Source organism: Ptychodera flava, chromosome 22 (assembly GCF_041260155.1).
Source record: "Ptychodera flava strain L36383 chromosome 22, AS_Pfla_20210202, whole genome shotgun sequence".
NCBI lineage: Eukaryota > Metazoa > Hemichordata > Enteropneusta > Ptychoderidae > Ptychodera > Ptychodera flava.
In genome coordinates this window covers 1,066,010-1,093,215 of record NC_091949.1, presented here as the reverse complement: position 1 = coordinate 1,093,215, position 27,206 = coordinate 1,066,010, and the positions used below count along the sequence as shown (strand labels likewise).

General features: G+C 36.3%; 1 protein-coding gene across 2 annotated transcripts in view; it reads left to right on the top strand.

The window, feature by feature from the left end:
- LOC139122441 (serine-rich adhesin for platelets-like) overlaps window positions 1-23,910 on the top strand; it is a 202,680-nt gene extending 178,770 nt beyond the window's left edge. Inside the window, exons 14-15 of one of the 2 annotated variants that reach the window (XM_070687814.1) lie at window positions 13,121-13,313; window positions 19,743-23,910. In XM_070687814.1, the coding sequence (XP_070543915.1) occupies window positions 13,121-13,313; window positions 19,743-20,943 (1,394 nt within the window). In that variant the 3' untranslated portion in view covers window positions 20,944-23,910. The remainder of the gene's footprint in view (window positions 1-13,120; window positions 13,314-19,742) is intronic. The other variant, XM_070687815.1, reaches the window with a different exon arrangement.
- The last annotated feature ends 3,296 nt before the right edge of the window (window positions 23,911-27,206 follow it).

Below are 27,206 nucleotides of genomic sequence, written 5' to 3'. Positions count from 1 at the left end.
ACTTAAATGGCAACATTCATTCCAAAACAACAATTGAATTATATCTGATAGCAATCAGAATCCAAATAAAAAAATAAAAACAAAGATTTTTCCTGGTTACATGGTTTCACCGTTCGATGCAGAAAGAAATACACAAACAAACAAACAAACAAATAAATAAATAAACGACAAATGAATATAAGATGTTGTTTACGAAATTCAATCATGTTGCTGATTAAAATTGTGTCTTGAGCTATATTTCACTTGTGTTATATGCTTTTGTGTAGCTGTGTTGAAGGGTATGTGGTATTTGTATTATTGACAAATATCAACAATTGTTTTGTTTGTTTATTATTACATTTGATAAGTTCCGCTGCTGAAAATTTTCACCAAAATATGGGTCTTTTCATGACATTTAAAATGTGTAAAAGTTTGCAGGTTTTTGGACTATAAGATCTATTTTTAGAGTCTTTTATTCATTTTCAATACATTTTGAACCAAAAATGTGCATTTTAAGCCCATTTTCCCACCCCCCATTTGCTAAACCAAACATGGAAAGACTTCTCGAAGCTTCTCCATTTCCTGATCTTTGAAATTCATAGTAGTTTGGCTGGGCTTCCAATCACAGTAAACACACTGTACCTGTCTAAAAGAAGTGTAACATGTCAAGTTTTTTTTGTTTTTGTTTTTTTTATCTTTTATTGTAAATCATCATGAGCTTATAAGAAATATATACAATGCGAGGTAAAGTGTAATGATGAAATACGATACAGTCTATATCTTGAAGAGGAGAATTCACATTAAATTAATAATTTTCTCAAAGGTTTGTAATACATACTCTTTTGTACCAATCTGCTTTTCTATTTTATATCTCAAGATGAATTCGTTTTTAAGTATCACTTCAACTGGTGTATTTGTGTTAGTTATCCAATATTTATGGATGCTCCATTTACCCAGTAAGATAAGAAGATTAACAATACAATCCTGTTTCTTTAAGTTTATGTCACCACAGACCTCTGTAAAAATAATATTGGCTGGTGTTATATCTACCTGTATCTCAAAATACCTTGAAATAATGAGTCTTACTCTATTCCAACACTTGGCAGCAATTTGACAATGTATAAATCTATGTTCTAAAGAGTCTATCTGTTGGCATATTGGACAATACATAGAATCCTTTAACTTCCAAAAATACAGATACTTATTACATGGTATTAAACGATGTAACAATTTCCATTGGAACTCTCTAAGTTTTGTTTCTTTTGTTAAATTGTAAACATTAGTCCAGATTTTGCTGCAATCACTCAGTGATTCAAGAGGCGTCACATTAAGATTGTTGAACCATTTCAAGAGCTTATTACCAGCATGCGCTGAATACATTTGTATGAGATGTGAATACAATGCTTTACAGGTTAATTTATGAAGTGGAGAAATAGAATTACAGAGACGTACATTAAAATCATCCCCTGCGGTGCGAATTGCGTAAAACAACGGAATTTGGAGGACCAACCTAACAGAACCTGATTACCAGTCTGACTAGCATTGCGGTTCACTACAAACCATGCATTTAACACATTTACATAGAAATCTGGAAGAATACGTAACATGTTTTCTGGAATCGTCTTCCAAATTGTAAACTGGTGTAGAAGGTTACTAGTAGCATCTAAATGAAAATACGACCATGGTAAAACAGACCAAGTCACATCTTCACAATTTATCAATCTTTTCACCCACAAAGCCAACATGCATCGACTTGACACTTTACATTTGCGTGTCTAACACCACCAAGCTTGTAATCACTTTGAATAAGTTTGTTAGAATTCTTCTTTTCCGTTTAACAAAACTATCAACAAGACTTTGTACTTTACAACATACATCGCTTGGAATGCCAATAACTGATGAAAGATACAAAATCTGTGAAATAGCAAGAGATTTAGTGACAAGAATACGGCCATAAATTGTGAGTTGTCGTCTTCTCCATGTATTTAAAATTGTTTCCAGAGAATTAAGTTTACTGTCCCAATTCAGTTTTCTACACAACAGATCGTCATAACCAAAATAGACCCCCAGGGTTTTGATGGGGTCATTTGTCCAACTAATATCGCCAACCGTGTCATTACAAAGTTGTAATGCGCCCAACTTAAAGGCCTTGGTTTTCTTCTTATTCAACTTCAGACCACTACAATCGTGAAATTCTTCCATTACAGTGAGAACAGATTTTACAGAGGTAATATCCTGAACAAAAACAGTTGTGTCGTCTGCAAGTAAAGAAATCTTTGCTTCTTTAACTTGGTCATTATGAGATGGTAAACGAAACCCTTTTATGTTCTTATCATGCCTGATTTTGCATGCCAACATTTCAATTGCAATAACAAATAATAAAGCTGAAAGTGAGCACCCTTGACGGACCCCTCTTTCTAGCTTGAAGTAACTAGAGCACCAACCTTTATACAAGATACAACTTTGAATATCGGTATAGAACGTTTTCACCCATTGACGAAAAGAACGCCCAAAATTCATGCGTTGTAGTGTTTCATCAAGATAGTCCCAATTGACACTATCAAAAGCCTTTTCGTAGTCAATAAAAATGGCTACACCTCCAGTGTTGTGTTTCTTTGAATAATGAAAGATGTCAGCAATGAGTCTGACATTCTCACCAATAAAACGCCCCTTCATGTATCCTGTTTGATCACTGTGGATCAGCGATGGGAGGACAAGTTTCAGACGATTAGAGAGGGCTTTTGTAGCAATTTTGTAATCAATGTTTAAAAGAGAAATCGGCCTCCAATTATTGAGATCATCTTCAGAACCCTTCTTAAATAGGAGTGTAAGAACACCACGTTTCTGAGATAACGAAAGTGCTCCACTCCGATAGCTCTCATTTAAGGATGACAAAACAGAATCACAAATATCATTCCAGAAAAAACGATAAAATTCCACAGTCAACCCATCAGAGCCTGGGGATTTGTTTTGAGGCATACTGCATAATGCTTTAAAACATTCTCTAACAGATAACTCGCCTTCACAAATATTCATCTGATCATTTGACAGTTGTGGAACAGGTGTATCTCCCAGAAAATCATTTAAATTCGTATCCCTTTGTCTTGCTTTGTATAAATTATGATAAAATTTCTTCTGCCCATCAAGAATATCGTCAGTGTCTGTGACATAATTACCATCAGAAGTATGGAGACATTCATTTCCTTTTTAGAGGCGTTTGACTTTTCTAGCCCCAAAAGTACTTGGTGCTTTTTCTCCCTTTTCTACCCATCGTGCCCTGGAGCGTATTTGCGCACCCTCAGCACGTAAAGTATACAAATCTTCTAAACGCTGTTTAATTGTTGCGTAAGTCTCAATGTTAACATCTGATGGCTCATAAATCATGTTTTTTTCTGCTATATGCAGTTGTTTCTCTAACTCTGGGATAAGGATGTTATTATTTTTTGTTGTATTTTGACAGTAAGTGATGGTACACTCTTTACATCCTTCTTAATTAAATCCCATCTAACCTTGGCATCAACATTTTGATATTTAGTACCACAAGTTGTAAGGAGACGACGGATTCTATTGACATAGTCGTCCTTTTGCAGTAAATACTTATTGAATTTCCAAACACCAGGACCTCTGTCATTATTCTTCACATTCATTTCAAAATACACTGCCATGTGGTCAGTTTTCAAAGCAGGTCTGATGTCTACAGTCTTTGTGTCTCTTATAAGATTTTTAGAGATAAAAATATAATCAATTCTACTATAATTGGGCTGGGATGTAAACGCCGCCATGTAAATTGTTGTCGGGACGGATTGCGTTGTCTCCAAATATCAACCAAACTGAAGTGATATAACACTTTCAGTAGGGATGGGACGGAATTATCGACAACAGTTGAATGGGATTTTTTGTCAAGGCACTTATTAAGCGTACAATTGAAATCCCCAGCTATAATAAGGGATTCATACACACAGTTTTCATCGACTACATTGACCAAATTTGTGAAAAAACGTTTTTTTCTGAATACAATCATTGGGTGCATAAATACCACAAATTGAAAGACCAATATTTTTATGCATACCGTTAACGATCACAATCCTACCATAATCATCTTTGTACACGCTGTCGATCTGAAAGTTGGAATTCTTTGAAATAAGAATAGCAACCCCTCTACTGTTGTTGGTACCGTTTGACAGAATAATCTGTCCACCCCATTCCTTTTCCCATTGAGTAACATTCACATTGTCCCATACACTTCTTGTAAAATTGCAAACTTTACTTTTTGATGTTTCAACCATTGAAATATATCTCTACGTTTTGTGTTATTACCTAAACCTCTTACATTTAAAGTTATAATGTTTATTTTGTCACTCATCGTTTTCTTTGTTTCCTCTTCCTTTTGCGTTTCTTCCTTCCACTTGATTCCGTATTCGAGCTACTTCGGAGTATCGGTGGCGATTCTGGCGATAGATCGGACATTTCTTCTTTTGTAGTGTCGCAATCGACGAAATGTTCGTTGCCGCTCTCACTGATGTTCGTAGACTCATCTTCATGTGAATCGCTGTCTCGTATGCAGTCGTCACGAAGCGAAGCGCTCGAAACAGTCCGATTTTCAGTGAAGAATGAAGTTATCGACCGTTGTGTAATATGGTGTTCCGATGATGAGGGTTCGCGTCCGGTTTTTCCTCTGCGACAGTCTCTTGACCGAGGTACTTCTTGGCGCGAATCTCTTTGTTCGTTGTCTGTTGGAGTCGATGACTGTGACGGTTGTACCAGCACCGGTTCTGCAGGAATAGATGAAGGCCGGGATGTCAAAGTTCCCTCATCGCTGGAAAGTCCTGTGATTGGCTGTTGAGGCGCATCGGTATTTAAGCCATTTGTCACTGCCATTGATAACGTAGTTTCAACACTTTTCACAATCGGTACGGTTTGCTTGTCATGTTTTGTGCAACACATTCTTTAGCAAGATGTCCGCAACCTAAACAAATTCTGCATTTCGTGGGATTTGTACAACGGGAGCGATAATGACCCGGTTGTAAGCAATTGTTGCAGACAGCTTCTGATTGATTTTGCGCATTGATGAAAAGTCTTGCTGTAAATAAGCCAACTTTAGTAAACTTTGGTAGTTCTTTGCTTGGTTTTTCAGCAAATACAGTTCGATCCCCATTGCATATATTTGTAAGCTTGCCATTGATTCTCCATCTTTGTCTGTTGACCCGAGATTTAATTTCAGGCCCAAAGCAGTCAAAGCTCCCTCAATGACACGATCATCCAAAGACAACGGCAAATCTTTCACGGTGATCTTGATGCCATCTTCGTGTAATTCACGTCGAAATGGATTTTTGTCCCACAATTCTACTGCTTACCACGTAGGGACAAACCGTGTTGTAGTAATATCAACTTATCTGCATTGTCTTTGGGGTATATTCTCCAAAGTCCTCGAATTCGCTGCAAGCCGTCAATATTGTCAATTGGCACGACCTCTGCAATACCAGCAAGGATTTCCTCTCCTTTTAACCATTGCTTGGTTTCTGCCTTGACAACATCTGACTGTTTCAGGAACAGGACAGACTTTCTTTCTTCACCATACTCAGCGTCTACATTCGTATGAGCCACTTGTGCGTAACTTCGTGCAGTGGTAACACTGGCAGCCATGCTGGGTGTGGTTCCTTTGTTGCGACCAAAACTGAGTTGAGATGAAACCTTCTCTGAAAGCACCAAAAGCGTAGAAAGTAGCACAAAATTGGTTTCCTTCAACGTATAAGCAAGTAAACTCGTGCTTCCACGACTTAGAAGTCGAAGAAAATTTTGGTGGGATGACAATTTTGTCAAAAGTAGCGCAGCGTTCTGACACTGTTTCCGTAATGACAGATGCAGAGCGCCCTCGTAACATGTCAAGTTTATTGGTTCAAAAAGTTCTTGGCATGGGAGGCTATATTGCATGAAAGTCTATGGCGTCTTAAGGGTTAAACATTTCTTGTTGTTTTCTGGTTGTACTAGTGTCATGAAGTGGTAGCGTCGGCCCTTGCTTATACATGTACAGACACTGACACGGGTGTAACTTTACAGCAGAACTTCTTTATTGCAGTCTGTGGCTCAGGTCCAACTCTAGCTCATTCTACCTTACAAAGCCTAAGTTGGGTCATTTATACCTTTGACTAATGCTTACCCATGCTAAAGTTCGTCTGATTGGTTAATTACTGTCACATGACTTGTCACATGATTTCTTTACTATCACATGACTTGTCACATGATTTCTTTACTATCACATGACTTGTCACATGATTTATAAACGTACTGTCATTGGCTAGTGTATAAGACTGATAGTATCTTCACAGCTTGGGTATGGATTATAACAGCTTGGGTATGGAATGTAGCAGCTTGGGTCTCTAGCAAACACATTTTGAAGCATGGTAAAAATTAAATAAACTATCAGAAAGATTACATTGAAACTTAAAGAACATTAAAGAAAGATTGCATACAAATAAGGAAGTATAAAATGACGAAAGAATGTTCTTGATAAAATACTAGTTGTCAGCTTCATTACAACTGTGCAGAAATCATTGTTATAACATCAACGTAGAATTTTCCTGGACTGAACAGATAGAAACAACACGTATTGGTGATCTTTGGTATGTACCAATTCTGATCAAATTTGAGCGACACCGTATAATTACAGTATTTTTCTAGAGCATGCTCTTGTCTCTTTTTAGGCAAAAATAAAAAAAAATGTCCTGAAAAAATAACAGACATTGATCAAGGAAATGCACTGATCAGCACTCAAAATTAACTTTAGTCTATACCACAGGTAGACAACATCTTTAGACTCGCAAATTACACACTCTGTAACCCACACAGGCTGTTGCTTTTTTTAGACATCGTGGAGGCACCATGAACCTGTGGTTACGGTAACGGACTTACTATCGGAGGATGGTGAGTTCGAGACCCGGTTCAAGTCCCGGCAGATCCAGAGTAGCGGATTCACTGTCGGAGGATGGTGAATTCGAGACTCTAGCACAGTGTTGTGCCCTTGAGCAAGGCACTTTACTCCTCTGTGCTCCATTGGGGTAGTGGGTTATGGGTACCTCATCCAGTAAGTGGGCTTGCAGGCGTTGGATGTTGACTAAATAAAATAAAAATAAAATAAAATAAAATAAAATAAAATAAAATAGCCAAACATGTCAAGTGTAATTGATTTGTCAAGGCTCCACACACTACCAAAATTGGTCAGAGGCTACCAAATTATATGTCTAGCCCAGATGGGCTACTGCTTTTTTTCAGATAATTAAATGGGAGCACAGTGTCATTGATGCTATTTTATGAATTGGCTTTAAATGTCAAGAATATTTCAAACTTTCCATACATTGGGCAAAAAAAGAACTTTATAAATAGTTAAGATTTCAATAACATCTGGCTATCATTATTGCAATTATCAATAGACAGATCTCTTAGAGTTATTATAGCGATGATCAAACCTCAATAAATAAGTGATGAAGCTACAGGTGCTCCCAACATGCTGCCTTATGTAGCTGTATTAAGAAAGTAAACAATTTTAGACTACAATATGTAATACTAACCTGTTCAGCTGAAAATAATCATGTTTTTCACAGCATCAGAAATGTTGTATCAGGATAGAATTCTTAAAAAGAGGAAGAATGCACTTGATGAAAATAAGATTATCCATTTTGAAGATATGGATTTTTGAAGAATTAAATTTTCAGCATTAATTTGGAAGTGTCTTTGTTGTATAGGAAAGACAATGGCACCAATTTAGACAAAGACAATTGGTTAAATGCTTGGAACTTTGCCATTTTATGACCGATTTGCATCAAAATTTCAGCAGATGTAGTACTCAGTGAGACCAATTGTACAAAGTTATGTATACTTTTGCATATCCACAAACACGTTTTCATGTAACCATGATATTTTATTGAAAATTGTTTCAAAACAGGCTGGTTGCAACTTTTGCGTACGTTTCAAACATCGAAAAATTAGTTTGAAATGAAAAAAAAAAGATAGTTGGTCATGATATTTAGAGGCCACAATACAGGATCAAAATGTTAATTTTGGTAAAATTTCATGCTATAATCCTATTTTTGATGCTGTTTCCACATTTGCTGGCAGAGCGTCGATTGTGACTTTAGAGCTTACATACTGTCCCCTCCAACTGTGTGACTTTCATAATGGAACATTCCACATCAGCCTTAGGAAACACATTGGCAGTTTTGTGTTTGGCCCGGCTCATTAGCAAAATGGCGGCCATGCTTATCAGTGGAGCAGTGTGTGGATTTGAGATCAGTTTTCAAACTTTGTGAAGTCATTACTCAGTCTGGGCTAAATATATTGGACTAAACTTTTCACAGTTTATAGTATATTTACAATAAAAAGCCATGGGCTTTATAATTTTTAGTCCCCACGGACACCGTCCGGGGGGACTTATAGGTTTGGTCATGTCCGTGTGTGTGCGTGCGTGCGTGTGTGCGTCCGTCCGTCCGTTCACGCAGATATCTCAGAGATGCAAGAAGCGATTTCATTCAAACTTGGTACAAGGATTACTTCATATGTCATACAGATACACATCAATTTGTTTCGTGATACGATCCAATATGGCCGCCAGGCGGCCATTTTATTACGATTTTTTATCACAACTGGAAGTTGTGATATAGAGGTGGTTTCAACCGGTGTTTGATGTCGTCCATTTCCGTAAACGACAAAAAGTCAAAAACTGCTGAACAGACTGCGTTGATATTTGATACCGATACATAGACTGATTCCAAGGTTCCAATTCCGAAAAATGGAGCCAAACGGAGCGCCGGTTAGATAGTTTTGGGAAATTTCTAACCCCCCTTTTTATCTAATTGATTTTAGGGGTCTTTCATATATGTAGTTTTGGAATGTACACCAATCCAGCATTGTGGACTGTTTTATGAGTTGTTGAACAGAAATGAGGTTCTGATGAATGTTAGAAATATGCAGGATGGCTGATTCTAAGTATAAGAGATTTCTATGGTCTTTTGGGCATCAAAAGCATTAAAAAAAACATATTTCATAGTTTAGATTCTCACTTTTGAGATGACCCTAGGCATTTGTTAAGTAAACATCCTTGAGTCAATATACAGACTTTGACATTCCAGAGATTAAGTATCCACAACCTCACATGTTACAGTCTTTCACTACAATGGTATGGCCCAAACCCATTGTTATCAATGGAAAGTGTGGACCTGTCTACAGGAAATTGGGGTGAACAGGTTAGACAATGACGTTACAAGTTGTAGGTTAGTTATCAAGGTAGCACCAGCATAAAGTCCTGAGCATCTGTCCATGTGTTCTCACAGCAAATTACAGGGAAAAAAATTATTTGAGAAGTTTCTCTCCTTTAAATAGAAGTATATTACAATTTAAAGCTGTCATGGATAGATTGCTCTCAAATGATCTGAAACACAGTTATTGCCCATTAGCAACAAATCTATAGCAAGATTTATGTAAAGTTCATGAACTTACACAAGGTATTAGACAAAAGATGACCATGACTTTGCTACTTTTCAACATTTATTTCAATCAGATTTCCCCAGCTTAGTGTATAGTTTTGTAATCTTAATTACTGTCAACTTAGCTTTACTAACTTATTCATACCTCATTATTCTTACACTACTGTTATACCTTATGACCACAAAATTTCAAGAGATGCATATATGATTGTCACTTAACAAACAATTTACAAATATGTCTTCTGCTTTTTCTTCATATACATATACATGTCTCTTTTCTCATAAAAATGAGCTTAAAATCGCAATGTGAAAAAGTCTTTCAGCTATATGTTGCTCATTGACTTCGTGGTCTGTCTAATTCACAGTGAGTGGGGTTGTTGATAAATGCCGATATACTAGGCGATCATTATGTCCAAGCGCCATTGGCGGTATTTTTAACATAATGACCATAGGTCATTATCACATCTGGAAGTTGTGATATAGGGTTAGCTTCAACCGGTGGTGGACAATGTCCATTTTCCGTAAACGACAAAAAGTCAAAAACCGCTGAACAGACTGCATTGATATTTGATAGAGATATTCAGACTAATTCCAAGGTTCCGATTCCGAAAAATGGAGCCAAACGGAGCAGCTTTTAGATAGTTTTGGGAAATTTCTAACCCCCTTTAACTAATTGATTTTAGGGGTCTTTCATATATGTAGTTTTGGAATGTACACCAATCCTGCATTGTGGACTATTTAATGAGTTGTGGAACAGAAATGAGGTTTTGATGAATGTTACAAATATGCAGGATGGCTGATTCAAAGTATCAGAGATTTTCATGCGCTTTTGGTAATAAAATTGATAAAAAACAACATATTTAATGTTTTAGATTTCTCACATTTGTTATGACCCTTAACATTACAGACTTGATGACATAACTAGCTGCTGGACGTGTTTACTGGCGCATTGATTTAAAGACAAAGATCGTTTTATTTTGTAATAAGGACGTGTGATTTCGTAAAACATAGTCTATTAGCCTGGAAATGTGATTTTTGCGAATATTGCTTACCCCACTGACAAACAGTGTGGTTTGAAAATGGCTGGAATTCGCTACTTCGGGACTTTGTTTCTGTGTGCATTTACTGACAAACTCCAAACCCGCAGCACCTACCCATTCAGTATTTCATGTACAGGTGTACCCAGAGATAGAGTAGTTTCACAATGTGCCAGTTGTGATCAAGTGCCATTGGCGCTATTTTTTAATGTACAGAGCCATAACTCAGACATGTTTCAACCGATTTTATTCAAAGTTGGTACAAGGACATTGACCAATGTCATAGATATGCACATCAATTTGTTTTGTGATACGATCCAATATGGCCGCCAGGCGGCCATTTTATTACGATTTTTTCATGTACAGAGCCATAACTCAGACATGTTGCAACCGATTTTATCAAGCGTTGGTACAAGGACATTGACCAATGTCATAGATATGCATGTCAATTTGTTTTGTGATACGATCCAATATGGCTGCTTAGTGGCCATTTTGTTACGATTTTTTCATATGCAGAGGCATAACTCAGGCATATCTTAACCGACTTTATTCAAAGTTGGTACAAGGACATTGACCTATGTCTTACATATGTACGTCGATTTGTTATGTGATACGATCCAATATGGCCGCTAGATAGGCAGCCATTTTATTACGATGTTTTCATGTACAGAGCAATAACTCAGACATGTTTCAACGGATTTTATTCAGAGTTGGTACAAGGAGATTGACTAATGTCATACATATGCATGTCAATTTGTTATGTGATACGATCCAATATGGCTGCCTTGCAGCCATTTTGTTACGATTTTTTCATGTCAAGGGCCATAATACTCTAAGGCATCTTAACCGATTTATTCAAAGTTGGTACAAGGACATTAACCTATGTCATACATATGTATGTCAATTTGTTTCTTGATATGATCCAATATGGCCACATGGCAGCCATTTTGTTACAATTTTTTCGTGTCCTTAGCCAAAACTTGGGCATGTCTCAACTAATTTTATTCACCGATTTTATTCAAACTTAGAACAAGGACATTGACCTATGTCATACATATGCACATTGATTTGTTTTATGATACAATCCAATATGGCCGCCGTGTGGCCATTTTTTTCCGATTTTTTCATGTCCGGAACCATAACTCAGACATGTATCAAGCAAATTTATTCAAATTTGGTACAAGGACATATGTATGTCGATTGGTTTCACGAGATGGTCCAATATGGCCACATGGTAGCAATTTTGTTATGCTTGTTTCATGTCGAGAGCCATAACTCTGGCAAGTCTCAACTGAACTTATTCAAAGTTGGTACATGTACATTGACTTATGTCATACATATACATGTTGATTTTTTAAACAGTAAGATCAAATATCGCTGCATGGCGGTGATTTTGTTACAATTTTCAGATGTACAGAGCCATAACTCAGACATATTTCCACCAGTATCATTCAAAGTTGGTACAAGGACATTGACCTATTTCATCCATATGCTCGTCAATTTGTTTCACGTCATGTAGCAGCAACATGTCAATTATTGAAGTTTCGTAAGTAGGCTGATATGTCAAGAAATACGTACTGCATCAAATTCATGAAACTTTATACAGATGTTAACTGATGTTAAGGTCACATTGCTTTAACATTGAAAAAGACATTTATCAGTGTCATTTTAATTAATTTATAATTGCATAAGTAATGAACTTTCCTAATTAGGATGATATAGCCACAAATTAATACAACGTCAAATGTGATGAAACTTGATATAGATGTTGATCTCATAGTGTTGTAAATACTGCATCAAACTTTATGAAATATGGTACCAGTGATAATCTGTCAAGTGTTAGAATTGTATGCAAAAATGTTTTGCAACATCCTGTTGATTAATTCCTAGTTGACTCATTTTATGAACTTTAGGATGGTGGCCTACATTGGTTTTATGTTTTCATCACCATGGAACTCATTCTTGGCCATTGAGCGCCATCTGTATCAAAGTATTTTTATCACAGACCTAATTAATGAAGAGGACTCTATCCTCTTAGGACATGTAATCAAAGTACCCATTAACAAGTGGGGACGGTGTCATCAACGATGACTTGTATTTAATAATACTCAAAATATACACAAATAAAAATGGTACATCTGTAATCCAGTGTGTTGTGAACATATTTAATTTGTCATGCCACTGAACAGACTAGTAATACATAGAATAACAATCTTGTTACTGCTCATCTTGTATCAAATGCATGGTGTTTGCTTTTAGATGAAGGCTTTATTTTTATGAAATGATGGCAAACTTCATACTTGTTAATTTCTAGGGTAATGAATGGATACTGTTCAAATTTTATTTTTTTGAACTTTTTAATGATTTCGTTCATATTTGAGTAAAAAATTCTGCAATTTCCATACATACATATTCTTGTTTTGCCACCTGCTTATTGTTAGCCAAAGTATCTTCACCAAAGAAACTTCTTGTCTGATAGCTATTATTGATATGTCAAACTTTCGTCTGTGCTGATAAAAGATGAACAGTTTCGTAATTGAATTTTTACATAATGCAGTATATACATTAGAGCTGTATTTGTCGTCCTAATGCTTGTTAAAAGAGTAATAGAGTTTAAATGTTTTGCAGCCCGTCTACGAAGTGCCATGGATCATCAAAATCTGCAGAATAGTCACCGGACTCGAGTCATACTAGAAACTAAACATAAGGCATGTTTGTTAAAATCACAGAGTTTACATCGCAAAATGATATCAAAGAAAGAAGATCCGTCAATAAATTCTCTACATAATTCATCAGATGGTACACTGGATGATATACTCAGGTATGAGTGTTTCCTTACTTTTTAGTTAAAGGACATTTGAATAATACCTTTATCTGGTATCAATCTTGACTTTTTATCAACGTGTCTTTTGCCAGGTACCTTAGGTGGACATGTAGATTTGTTTGTTGCATGGTATTATCTCCCAATTTATATTTTTAAACAATTTATATTTTATTCCTTCTAATTTCTAAAAGCTGCGATTGCTTTTAAACTTCAGCACCGTACTTTGACTTTGGAGATTAAAGAAACTACAGAAACGGCCTTTTCTGCTTCATATCTGGACATTTTACTTGAATTTGACTCTAATGGTCACCTTTCTACTGGGCTATATGACAAGAGAGATGATTTTAACTTTAGTATCATCAATTTTCCACACCTCATAAGTAATATTCCACTCTCACCAGCTTATGGGGTATACATTTCCCAGCTTATTCGATATGCTAGAGCATGCAGTTCATATGGTGATTTTGTAGAGAGACATGGCCATCTCTCTTACAAACTATTAAATCAAGGTTACACCAGAGCAAGACTTGTCTCTACATTCAAACGCTTTTTTGGCGGTATCGCAAGCTGGTAGATAAATACAATATCTCTCTTCGACAAATGATCACTGATGGCATCAGTGACGTTGGGCCTTAGTTAGTGACCACTACCTATCTGACTTATAGATTGATATATGGCGGGTGCCACATGTAGGGCAGGATGCGCTTACTATTTTCGAAACACCTGACATCACTTCTTGGTCTTCTGGCCAGAGGTCCATATATCTTTCTTTCATGAATATGACTTTGTTTGTGTATTTACTGTCTGTTCTGTGCTGTTTTGTGTCTATGTTTACAACTATTGTCTTGCGAATTCCGACCTACTGTCATTAGCTCCGCTGTCAGCGACGCGGAGCTTATCAAATAGGTTGATTTTCCCTCGTCATCCGTCGTCGTCCGTTGTCCGTCGTCGTCCGTCAACAATTGCCTTCTCCTCTGAAACCACAAGTCCAATTGCTTTGAAATTTTATATGCAGTTCACTTGGGGTGACCTCACTTCAGTTTGTTCAAATTGTGGTGAAATTTGCATATATGTATTTTTAGGGCATTTTTAGCTCACATTTGGTTATACCAATGTGAGTTTATCGTATAAGCTGAAGTCGATGGCGTCTGTATGTATGTGTGTATGTATGTATGTACAGTATGTCCGTCAACATCAAAAACATGCAAACCGCTGCACATTTCAGCTTGGTATTTGGTGTGTGGATGCATCCTGGGCTATAGATGGGATTTTGTCCAAATGAAGTCTGCATTGCCAAAATTATGCAAATGAGCTTACAAAATGTGAAAATGGTCAAGAATTAATATCTCGAGAACCGCTGTTTAGATTGATTTGAAAATTTATGTGCAAGTACCTTAGGTGAACCTTATACAGTTTTATGAATATTGTGAAGATATCCTTAATTTTGTATTTTTGCTGAATTTTTTGGTGATTTTTCTCATTTTCAGTAAAAATTCTTCTTCTCTGAAACCGCCAGCCCAATCACTCTCAAATTTTGGTTAGATCTTTGCAAGGGTGTTACTCTTCTAATTTGTTGAAATTATGACAAAATTGGGAAAATTACTATTTTGGAGCAAAAAATTTTTGGTCAAAAAATCTTAAACAGTATTTTCTTTTTAAAACCCCTGGACAGACAGCTTTTATATTTTGTACACAGACGTACAGACATGACAATAGTCAGATATGTGGAAATTGTCCTGAAATATACAAATTTGTATTTTTAAGACAATATTGTCATTTTTGGTCAAGAAAACTTGTTCTCAAAATTACTTGTTTGATAGCTTTGTAATTTGGTATAAAGCCCCGAGGGATGTTATTAGATCAATTTTTTCCGGGGAAATGGGTCAGGGAACCAGACTACCACATTTGATGCTTGTGGAAAGCTTTACCACACAAAGGAGCATTTAAACTTTTAGAAAATGACAAATTGAATCACAGGTCCAGTAGGCATAATTTGTGATGATTTTTTCCTATTATTAACATAAAAAATAATTATGAATATTAATAAATTATTAATATGAATGTTACAGAATATTAAAACATTTTTACACACAATGTCGTCTACTTTGTGTAAATGCTGTCTGGAAACTCCATTGTTTTGATAATTATGATTATGAATAAATTATGATTATGATTAATAAGTCATATGACTGAAATTAGTATTTTTACGCGTAAATACATGTACATCCGTGAAAGCGCACAAGAAAGACCTGGCCTTACAAAGTAAGGAGAATTGCTAAAATAATAACTACAGTGTATCATATACTAGTTTAACACATACGGTGATGCCGCCATGAATTCTCCTAACACTTTACACAGTGATCTTTAAACCCGATTGACGTAAATAAATTATGATGTAGAAGGAAGTCCGTGACCTTTAGTCACAACACATTGTTAACAGTCTGATAGCAAGAACTTCCAAGTGTTTCAATAATTGCTACGCAATTCAAACTATAGAGTTACACTCCGCAACCAATTGTCCATCAAAAATAAAATTAATTTTAGGCAAACTATCGCAAGGTGCAAATACGGTATAAATCTGAGTAGGCCATATGTCACGCTGCGCCGATCACTCTAAATCACGTACCCACATCGTCCGAGACGTTCTAATTCATGATTATTGACATTTTCGCTGACTTTTGACAAAATGACATCGATTTTTCATGCTCATATCCAATGTCTTTGAGTTCCGTGCAGCCAAGCAGAAATTGAGTCGATCGACATGGCCGCGACCTCGAGTGAAAATGTGCTCTGATTTTTTTTTTCAGAACTTTTGACAAAACCATTTCTTCTAACATCTTACAAAAATGCGCTGTGCCATGTCTCCGCATTTCTAAATATTGTTGTTGAGAAAAGAACATGACACAGCAGGCCTGCTCAGCTGTTGAGAGAGGTTATGGATGGCAAAAGGTCATTTAAATTAGCAGTGAGCATGGTGAGCGATTATGCATGGTTGCAACGTCAAAAGATCGCGATTTTTGCAATCGCGAATATTGCAAAAATTAATCGTTTGCGTATCGTTCTTTTTATTGTTCGACGCGATGCAAGTTTAAAATGAAGGGACACACCTTTTATGGGCGGGAATGAGGCGATGCGCTACTGAAACGATGTGGAAACGATATGGAAACGATACGGAAACGATACAGAAACGATAATGAGGCTAAAAAAGCGAAGCTTTGAGCGATACTTTATCTGTAACCTATTAAGCCATCCTGAAGTGAGATAGAATATCAAGGATTTTCACCACCTTCGTCAGTGCAGGCAGAACAAGTCATCGTTGATGACACAGTCCCCATTTGTTAATGGGTACTTTAACCCTTTTCCTGCCAGACAGTATCACTTCCCCATCAGCCAAGTCAGTAAAAAAGTGGTATTGAGCCAAAACATGACGTATTTTCACCCACTTGGCTTGGTATGTTATAGCATCTTTAGTCCACAAAAATCAAGTTTGCAGTATTTATGTTTTCAACAGCTTTGAAATATACAGTATTATATTAAAATACGCCATATGGAATATGTTGTGTTTCATTAACTTTAACAATCTTGACCCGATGGTGAAATATGGACTTGGCAGGAAAAGGGTTAATTACAAGTCCTCGGAGAGAATAGAGTCCTATTCATTAATTAGGTCTGTCATTAAAAATACTGTGATACAGATGGGGCGTAATGGCCGAGAATGATAGAGTTCTACGGTGGTGATAACATACAACCTATGTAGGCCAACATCCTAATTATAAAAGGTCTATAAATGAGTCAATTAGTAATTAATTGACAAGATGTTGCCAAACATTTTTGCATCCTATCATAATTAACACTGACAGATTATCGCTGGTACCATACTCAATGAAGTTTGATGCAGTGCTTCTGGGCATTCACCATAAAAACAAAAATTCATCATATAAATGCAAATTAGCAACATCTGTGCCAAGTTTCATCAAACTAAATGCAGTATTTGTGGACATCTCCTCTAATTAGGAAAGTTCATCATACATATGCAATTACAGTGAGACTGATAAATGTCTTTATTCACTGTTTAAGCAATGTGACCTTAATCTGAAGGGCGACGAATTCGGATGCGCACACGCTTTAGAACGTTTCTGCGCAGATTTGACTCCAGCCTGCCGCAAATGGGTTATTTTGTAGCGCATGTATTTAATATCACCTGTCATTGTTGAAATTGCGCTTTTACCTAATTTTTTGACCCAGTGTCTTAGAAATGCATGTGACCTATAACCTTGTCATATTTTGACCCCCTAGGAAGCTGGTTTTTATTCAATATGAGCGAAAAATTAACATTTCTCTCCCATTTATATGGCGCAAATTACCCATTCACCTGGAGATATTGTAAAAAGTAGCGTGGTGACACCCTTTTATTAAAAGTGTAAACTAAATGGTATTATGTCAGGAGTTTATTCGCCAAGTTTGGTCAAAATGACACCATTCAAAACGACAGGAAGAAAGTTCGAAAATTATATAGTGATATAATTTCGATATCGTCATTTTGTAATCGATACTTATGTTAAAATTTCTTCACAAACATCATGAAAACTATACATTCAATAAATATGGATCTTAAGTCTTGGTATTTATTAAAATTAACTCATTTGCTAAGCGTTTTATAATTGCTTTCTTTAGTTTAAGTGAATTATATCATTTTTATTTATTTCTAACGACGCCATTTTAACATCCGTTTCCATGGAAACAAGCGTGGTGACCCCATTTTTTATTTCATTTTTGCATTTGCACAACTTCCAAGAATATCTGTGCAAAGTTTCAAGAAAATGACACCATAACTTAATTTTGACGTAATTCGTAGCAATGTGACCTTAACATCTGGACCAAGTTTTATGAAATTTGATGCAGTATTTCTTGACATATCAGCCAAATTACGAAAATTCAATGATTGACATGATACTACTACATGTTGTGAATAAACTGATGTGCATATGTATGACATAGGTCAATGTCCTTGTACCAACTTTAAATGATATTGGTAGAAATACCGGTATGTCTGAGTTATGGCTTTACGTACATGTAAAAATTGTAACAAAATGGCCACCACGCAGCCATATTGAATCATATCATGAAACAAATTGACGTACATACGTATGAGAATAGTCAATGCCCTTGTACCAACTTTGAATAAAACAAGTTTATAAATGTCTGAGTTATGGTTTGGGACATGAAAAAATCATAACAAAATACATGTATGACACAGGTCAATTTCCTTGTACCAACTTTGAATAAAATCAGTTTAGATGTTTCTAAGTTATGGCTCAGGACATGAAAAAATTGTAAATAAATGGCCGCCATGTCGCCACATTGGATCATATCGTGAAACAAATCGACGTACAGTTGCATGACATAAGTCAATGTCCTTCTACCAACTTTGAATAAAATTGGTGGATACGTGTCTGAGTTATGGTTCGGGACATGAAAAAATCATAATAAAATGGCCGCTACGCAGCCATATTGAATTGTATCGAGAAACAAATTGACGTGCATATGTATAACAAAAGTTGATGCCCTTGTACCAACTTTCAATAAAATTGGTTGAGATACTCACATGTGCCTGAGTCATGGCTCCGTGCATGAAAAAATCATAACAAAATCGCTGCCACACGGCCATATTGAATCATATTGTGAAACAAATTGACGTGCATATGTATGACAAAGGTTGATGTCCTTGTACCAACCCACAATAAAATCAGTTGAGATGTGCCTGAGTTATGGCTCCTTACATGAAAAAATCATAATAAAATGGCCGCATGGCGGCCATATTTGATTGTATCACAAAATAAATTGACGTGCATATGTATGACATAAGGAGTAATCCATGTAGCAACTTTGAATGAAATCACTCTTGGCAACTCTGAGATATCTGCGAGAACGGGCGGATGCACACATGCACACACGGACATGACCAAACCAAACCCCCGGACAGTGTCTGTGGGGACTAATATAATTACTTATTCTCTACATAACACAGCTGAACTCTATTGGCTGCACTATAGGTCATTTGTTTTTTCCTTGTGTACATCCCCAATAAATATTTTGCTGTATGAAGAGGGGGAGAGGGGTGCAACTAAAAATACTTTGTATATATAGATGAGGGATGTTGAAATTTTTTGAGGATATTAAGGGAAAATTCTGAAAAAAAGGGATTTCAATCACAATTCCTCCAGTGCACTACCCAACAACTGTTTGTGAATGCAACCTTACAAGTGAAAACCATGGTTGCCAAATTGTACTTAAGAGAGAGAAACATGTGTTCATGAAAGCATACACAGCTTTGCTGGCATCAATGAAGCAATTTAGCAGTAATTATACTGAAAAATGACATCATATCTCAACGTTGTAACTTCACTTATTTTTTACCTTCTTTAGTACAATGGTATCCTCCCTTGGTGTCATTGATAGTGGAGATGATTTGAGTGATTCTTTGGATTTGGATGAGAGGAAGAATGTACACCTACAGAAGCAAAAGTTGTCAGAGTTGTACTGTCAGCGGAGCCATTATGTGAACTCAAGAATAACACAGTTGAACAGAGGAGACAGAGAACAATCAAGAAAAGCTGGCCAAACTGATGTCACAACAGAAATATCTCAAGGAGACCCGTGTTTGGAAATTTCACAGAAAAGCAATGAGCAACAAATGTTTTACAGCACATTGCAGCAGCATCATAGGATGGAAGCACAGAGAAATGTTAATGCATCATGGCAGAAACTGCCAAGCCATGATACCTGGACTGGGTATGACTCCAAACCCAAATATTACAATGAACACTATGGATATAGAGGGCAAGATAATGCTACTGATCAGTTTACTTCTGACAGTAAAGGTAACACTTTGCATCAGGCCAGCAGTATTGCCTATCAAGCAAAACAGGGTGAATATAATACGGAGAAAAGAACATGTGATGGCTATGAAAATTACATGAAAAAAAGGCATGAAGAGTTGATGTGGTTGGAAAATAAAACAAGAGAGCCATACCATCAAGTACATGGTACTCAGATGAGTAGCTATGCCAAAGACAGATACAACTGTATTTCAGACAGGGCATACGGAGACCTCAACAAGATAGGCCATCTCTCAAGATCATCTCCCAACATTACTCTGTCAAACATGTATATGACAGGATATGCCAGACATTGGTCAGATCAAGGAAAATGGCAAGACACTGAAAAGCAGAAAGAGATCATTGTGGAAAAACATAAATTGATGGTAGCAAAGCAAAAGCAAAAACATATTCCAAAAGATGATACGCCTGACAAAGTCTACATGGATCACATATTTCAAGACAGTGCCAAATACAAACACATGACTCATGGTGTGGGGCAGCGGCAGCATCCGCAGGAAATGATGAATTACAAACAACCAATATCGTCTCAACCAAACCAACAGATGTTTTCAGCTCCACCTTGTCAAACCTTCCAACAATCTTTTACAGGCAATACTCTAATGCAGGATGCATTGCACATGTGGTATGAAAAAGAAAGACAAAAACAAAATCAGCAGAAACTAAATGAAACCGACCAAAAAACAATGGCAATGCCAACAGGTGAAAACATCACTTCATTAATTTGACTTTTTTAATAGCTTCGTGTCATTTATAGACAGAAAAGGTATTCCAATTAAAAAGAGTGTGAAAGAAACTTCCGTCTGTCAACCTCCAACTTAATTCCATCAACCCAATTTTCTGTCTGTCAACCTCCAGGTATTCTGGGGGTTTTCATTGTTAGAGTTTAGGTGTAGGAGAGCAATGTTGAGCTTCGACTAAAAAGGACTGAGCCACTGTCTTTCTTCATGGTTACTGAGCTCACTGTGACCTATAAATGGCATTTCCCTAAAGTCTGCATAAAAAGAACGAAGTTCCCTCAGTGGTTTGATGCTGACCTGATTTCCCTTGTTAGGGAGAAGGAAATCGCCAGATGCCAGTATAAACGTTCTAAGTCCCTTACCGACTACTCTGTGTTCTCACGTGCGTGCTCAACTTAACCCAGCCAAGGACTTACGTTATCAGGAATATCTCTCAGATGTCCAGGCTTCCATCCATGATGACAGCAAATGCTTCTGGGGTTATGTGAACTCAAAATGCAAATTAACTCTGAATTCTTTGAACTTTGAATTTAACAGTAAGCATTCTAACTCCAGCTCCGAGGCTGCTCAATTGTTTGCAGAATTTTTGCCTCTGTGTTCACTGAAAACAATAATCCTAATCTGCACGAGCTAAATTATCCATGTTTTGGACAATTATCACATGTTAATATCAGTCCAGACATTAAGAAAGTCATCGCTTCTCTAGACTTGAACAAAGCGAGTGGCCCGGATGGTATCTACGCCTGTGTGTCGTTAAACACTGTACCGATGTTCTTGTTATTCCCCTCCAAATTTTATTCCAAAAATCCATTTGTCTTGGTTAGTTTCCTTCTTCGTTTAAACAGGCCAATGTTGTCCCTGTATTTAAATCTGGTCGTTAATCAACAGTTGAAAATTACCGCCCAATCTCCTTGTTGCCTCTTTTTGCTAAGATCTTCGAGGCATTTATTGTTCCTCATATCTATCAACATGTTAAACCAAATATTTCCATCGACCAGCACGGATTTGTTAAAAACAGATCCAATACAACTAACTTAGGGACGATTCAGAATTTACTTCCAGGGGGGGGGTGGAGGATTTTCAGGGGGGGCCACCCATTTTTCCCAAGAAAATTTAGGGGGGGGGCCAGACAAAAATACCACAATCTTTTAGGGGGGCCAAGGAAAAAAAACATCAATTCAATATTTGCCCAGAATTTCTGATCTCTACAAAAGAGAACCATAGACGCTACCTGGGTGACAGATAAACTCAACATGTTTAGTTAAACTCCTTTAGCTGCCAAATTCGGTAATATTCACAGTGGTTTGTTTTATGCATCTATAGCAGTATCTTGTTCTCCTCCCTGAAGCGTTATGAAATGTCCAGTATTTAGCATGTCAATACAAACCATACAGTGAACAGTCAGGGTTGTTTTGTTGAAAAGAGATCTCAGATCAAGTCCAGACTAGAATTCATTTATCAACAATAACAATGGTCATTTATGTTCACACTGGTATGTTGCTAAATACAGCATTGGGTGTTCCATGTAGTGATAGAATAACAAACAAATGCTGATACACAGAGATGAACATTGAACAAATGCTAAAAATTACAGCAAATGTCTTTTTAAGGTTGGGTTTACCTTGTAGCTTGTAAAGCAGTTGAAAGTTGCATGATAAAGAAGTGTTAATTTATGCAAATGTATGCAAATCACCCGATTTCTTGGCTTCTTTTGCCTCCCAATTTCAAAATTTCCAAAGAATCTAACTCCACTCCGGCTGGGTCAAATTTTCTGAAATTTCACATTATGTTTTTTAAATGCTATATAACACAACAACTATCAATTGGTTTTGTTTGGCAATAAAGCTCTTACATTTTTAATAAGAGGCATTTTGAATAAGAGGCATTTTAATTTTGCTGATCATGATTTTAATCAATTATTAGAGTGTCAGTCTTTAAACCCCTACAATTTTAAAATGAGGATGGATAATGCCAAATAAAATAGTTGTTTTTCTACATGAATACTCTCCTTTCAAGTAAAATATTACATTTCAGAAAATACTGTCTAGATTTTGACTTAAATAAATTTTTATCATTAATACAAAAATTGAGGTTTTTACCCAAATATACACCCACTTCATCCTTTGAGTAAACTACTGCTACTGCTACTCTTCTTTTCTGCTCCTTTTTTCTCTGTTTCATTCTCATCAATTTTACCCTTTCTAAATTTTTTAAATGTTCTACATAACTTTTTACAGTGCTTACATCTACTATAAACTTTTGAAAATAAATTTATGGCCGTCTCATCTTCAAGGTGCTTTCAGCGAATAGTTTTTTAATGTTGAAAATAAAAATATTATGTATTACTGTCAAAAATATATGGTGAAAAATTTACAAAAGGGTTGATTTTCCAATAATCCTGTATGTGCATCCAGAAGATCATGTGGCACTGCACCAATGCTATGGTGTCGGATTGTTGAAATATTGTGTACACAAGAAATTTGCTGTAATCCAAGAAGTGATCTCAGTGTGTATGAGGCTAGGAGAAATGTGGATAGGCTTACACATTGTGTATTGATGCTAATACTTATGTGTCCCATTCATTCTGATATGTATAATCAAAGATTTCACAGTGGCGGCTGGCAGAAAAGGCAAAAAAAAAAACAATTAACATGTATTGTTTCGTGTCATCTGAAAACATGCGCATCATGACTATTTTAAAATTAAAGTTTGTTAAAAAAATTTGAAATATGCATGCTCTGTCAATTTTGAAAAATACTGCTGACAAAATGTGAATTTTGACTTGCACAGGGTTGTCTGCATTTTAATATGAACATTGGATTGTGAATGGAATGAGCAGAATAAAATGTGAATTTATGTTTTGGATAAGGTGTTTTGTCCAAGAAATGTTCTAAAATATTCCTCAGCATTTTTGCTTTCAGTGGCAGCTATTTGGTTTTATGATAACCAAATTAGAAAAAAAGAGAAAATTAAAAACAAGTTGGCTTTCACAAATTTTAATTCCTAATGTTTAAAACTTTCACCGTGAGTCTGCAAATATTCAGCATCATCAAATGAAAATGTATGCTGAACGTGTGCATGTACATGTACATCTCACTTTCCAGAAATATCTGGATATCTGCAAATGATGTACCATTAAACTTCAAGATATATATCACTTTGCCAATTATCTGCTCCTCTGATTTTCTGTTCACCATTTCTAACTGACATCTTTGCTTGTCTTTGTGTGCAACATATGTATCAGTGAGACATAACCAAAAAAGTATCATATTTAGTAATTAACTTTTCTTTAGAAATTTACAACCAGATATGTTTATTGCTACCCTTTCCAAAAGTGTGCCACTTGCAGTCCCTGCAAATCATTCTTTTTATAGTCACATAACCCTGAAATGATTTGTTATATCATCGATTAATGTCCACTAGGCCCTACAGTTTCTGCAACTTGTTAGACTAGATATGTCTATAATGTACCGTATAAGCATGCATGTATATATTAGGGGGGGGCCATGGAAAAAAAACAGGAAAGATGAGGGGGGCCATAGATTTTTTCTATAATTTACTAGGGGTTGCCATGGAAAAAATCACAGAGAAAATAGAAAATCCTCCACCCTCCCCCTGGAAGTAAATTCTGAATCGTCCCTTAGTGGATTATACAGATTTCATCTCTGTTTCACTGAACAATAAACAACAGGTAGATTCAATTTACACAGACTTTAGCAAGGCTTTTGACAGTGTCTGTCACACACTTCTCCTATACAAAGCCGCCAAATTTGGTATATGTGGTAACCTGCATAGTTGGCTGGCTTCTTATCTCCATCTTAGACGACAGAGGGTAGTGTTTGGTAGTTGCTCATCAAAATGGTACACTGCTTTGTTAGGTGTGCCCCAGGGTTCACTCTTGGGGCCACTACTTTTTGTTATGTTTATTCAAGATTTTTCATTGTTAGACATTTCTGCAAAGCTCAGCTTGTATGCCCACGATGCTAAGATCTATCGCGCCATCAAATCCCTCGCTGACTTTGTCATGTTACAGCAAGATCTTGACAAATTTGCTGAATGGTGTAACAATCAGTAAAAGTAAATTTATCAGTTTTACACTTAAGAAAAAGGTCATTTCCTCTCTTGAGTACTCCATCAATGGTACTCCTCTTCAACAAGTCTCTGTTGTCAAGGATTTGGGCATTTACCTGACTTCCAATCTTAATTATTCTTTTCATATCAATAACATTGTTTCTAGAGCCTTCAAATCTCTTGGTTTATTAAATATCTCTGCCAGCCATTCAATGACATTTCAGCAATTATTTCTCTGTATTTTGTTTATGTAAGATCTATTCTCGAGTATGACTCTATTGTGTGGTCACCCAATGACCAGGGCTTGTCAGAAAAAATTGAGCGAGTACAAATTAAGTTTGTCGCAAACTCAATGTTCACCACAGCAAATCCAGCTACCCATTTGATTGCAGAATTCTGAACATTCCTAAATTATACAATAGAACAATAACCCTTGACATGTGCTTTTTATACAAAATAATCCATTCACATTATGATTCACCAAATATTTAAAATCAAATCTGCTTTTATGCCCCCAGTAGAAATTTACACAAGAAACCCCTTTTTAAACAAGACTTGTGATCTGTTAATTGCAGAAAATTCTTGACAGTGCCCAGATGCATGTCTGTTTTTAACGATATCTCTTTCAAATGTAATATAGATATTTTTACTACACTGTGTAGTTTTAAAACTTTTATCCAGTCATTTTAAATTCTCTTTTTGGATTTGTGTATGTTATTTTCAATTTAATGTAATGTGTTACTTTTATAGTTGTCTTGTACATTTGTCTTGTGATGTTGTGACCTTTTTTAGTCCCCATGGACACCGTCCCGGGGGACTTATAGGTTTGGTCATGTCCGTGCGTGCGTGCGTCCGTCCGTCCGTTCGTCCGTCCGTTCACGCAGATATCTCAGAGATGCCTGGAGAGATTTCATTCAAACTTGGTACAAGGATTACTTCATATGTCATACAGATGCACGTTGATTTGTTTTCTGATACAATCCAATATGGCCACCAGGCGGCCATTTTATTACAATTTTTTCATGTACAGAGCCATAACTCAGACATGTTTCAACCGATTTTATTCAAAGTTGGTACAAGGACATTGACCAATGTCATACATATGCATGTCAATTTGTTTTGTGATACGATCCAATATGGCCGCCAGGTGGCCATTTTATTACGATTTTTTCATGTACAGTGCCATAACTCAGGCATGTTTCAACCGATTTTATTCAAAGTTGGTACAAGGACATTGACCAATGTCATACATATGCACATTGATTTGTTTTGTGATACGATCCAATATGGCCGCCAGGCGGCCATTTTGTTACGATTTTTTCATGTACAGAGCCATAACTCAGGCATGTTTCAACTGATTTTATTCAAAGTTGGTACAAGGACATTGACCAATGTCATAGATATGCACGTCAATTTGTTTTGTGATATGATCCAATATGGCTGCTGGGCGGCCATTTTGTTACGATTTTATCATGTACAGAGCCATAATTCAGGCATATCTCAAGTGATTTTATTCAAAGTTGGTACAAGGACATTGACCTATGTCATACATATGCACATTGATTTGTTTTGTGATATGATCCAATATGGCCGCCATGTTGCCATTTTTTTACAATTTTCCATGTCCTGAACCTTAACTCAGACATGTATCAAGCAAATTTATTCAAAGTTGGTACAAGGACATTGACTTATAGTATACATATGTATTTTGATTTGTTTCTCGATATGGTCCGATATGGCCACAGGATGGCAATTTTGTTATGGTTTTTTTCATGTCGAGAGCCATAACTCTGGCAAGTCTCAACTGATTTTATTTAAAGTTTGTACCTGGACATTGACTTATGTCATACATATACCGGTACGTGTTGATTTTTTAAACAGTAAGATCAAATATCGCTGTGTGGCGGCGATTTTGTTACGATTTTCTCATGTACTGAGCCATAACTCAGACATATTTCCACCAGTATCATTCAAAGTTGGTATAAGGACATTGACCTATTTCATACATGCTCGTCAAGTTGTTACACATCATGTAAGCAGTATCATGTCAATTATTGACCTTTCATAATTAGGCTGATATGTCAAGAAATACTGCATCAAGTTTCATGACACTTTGTACAGATGTTAAGCTCACATTGCTTTAACAGTGAAAAAGACATTTATCAGTGTCATTTTAATTA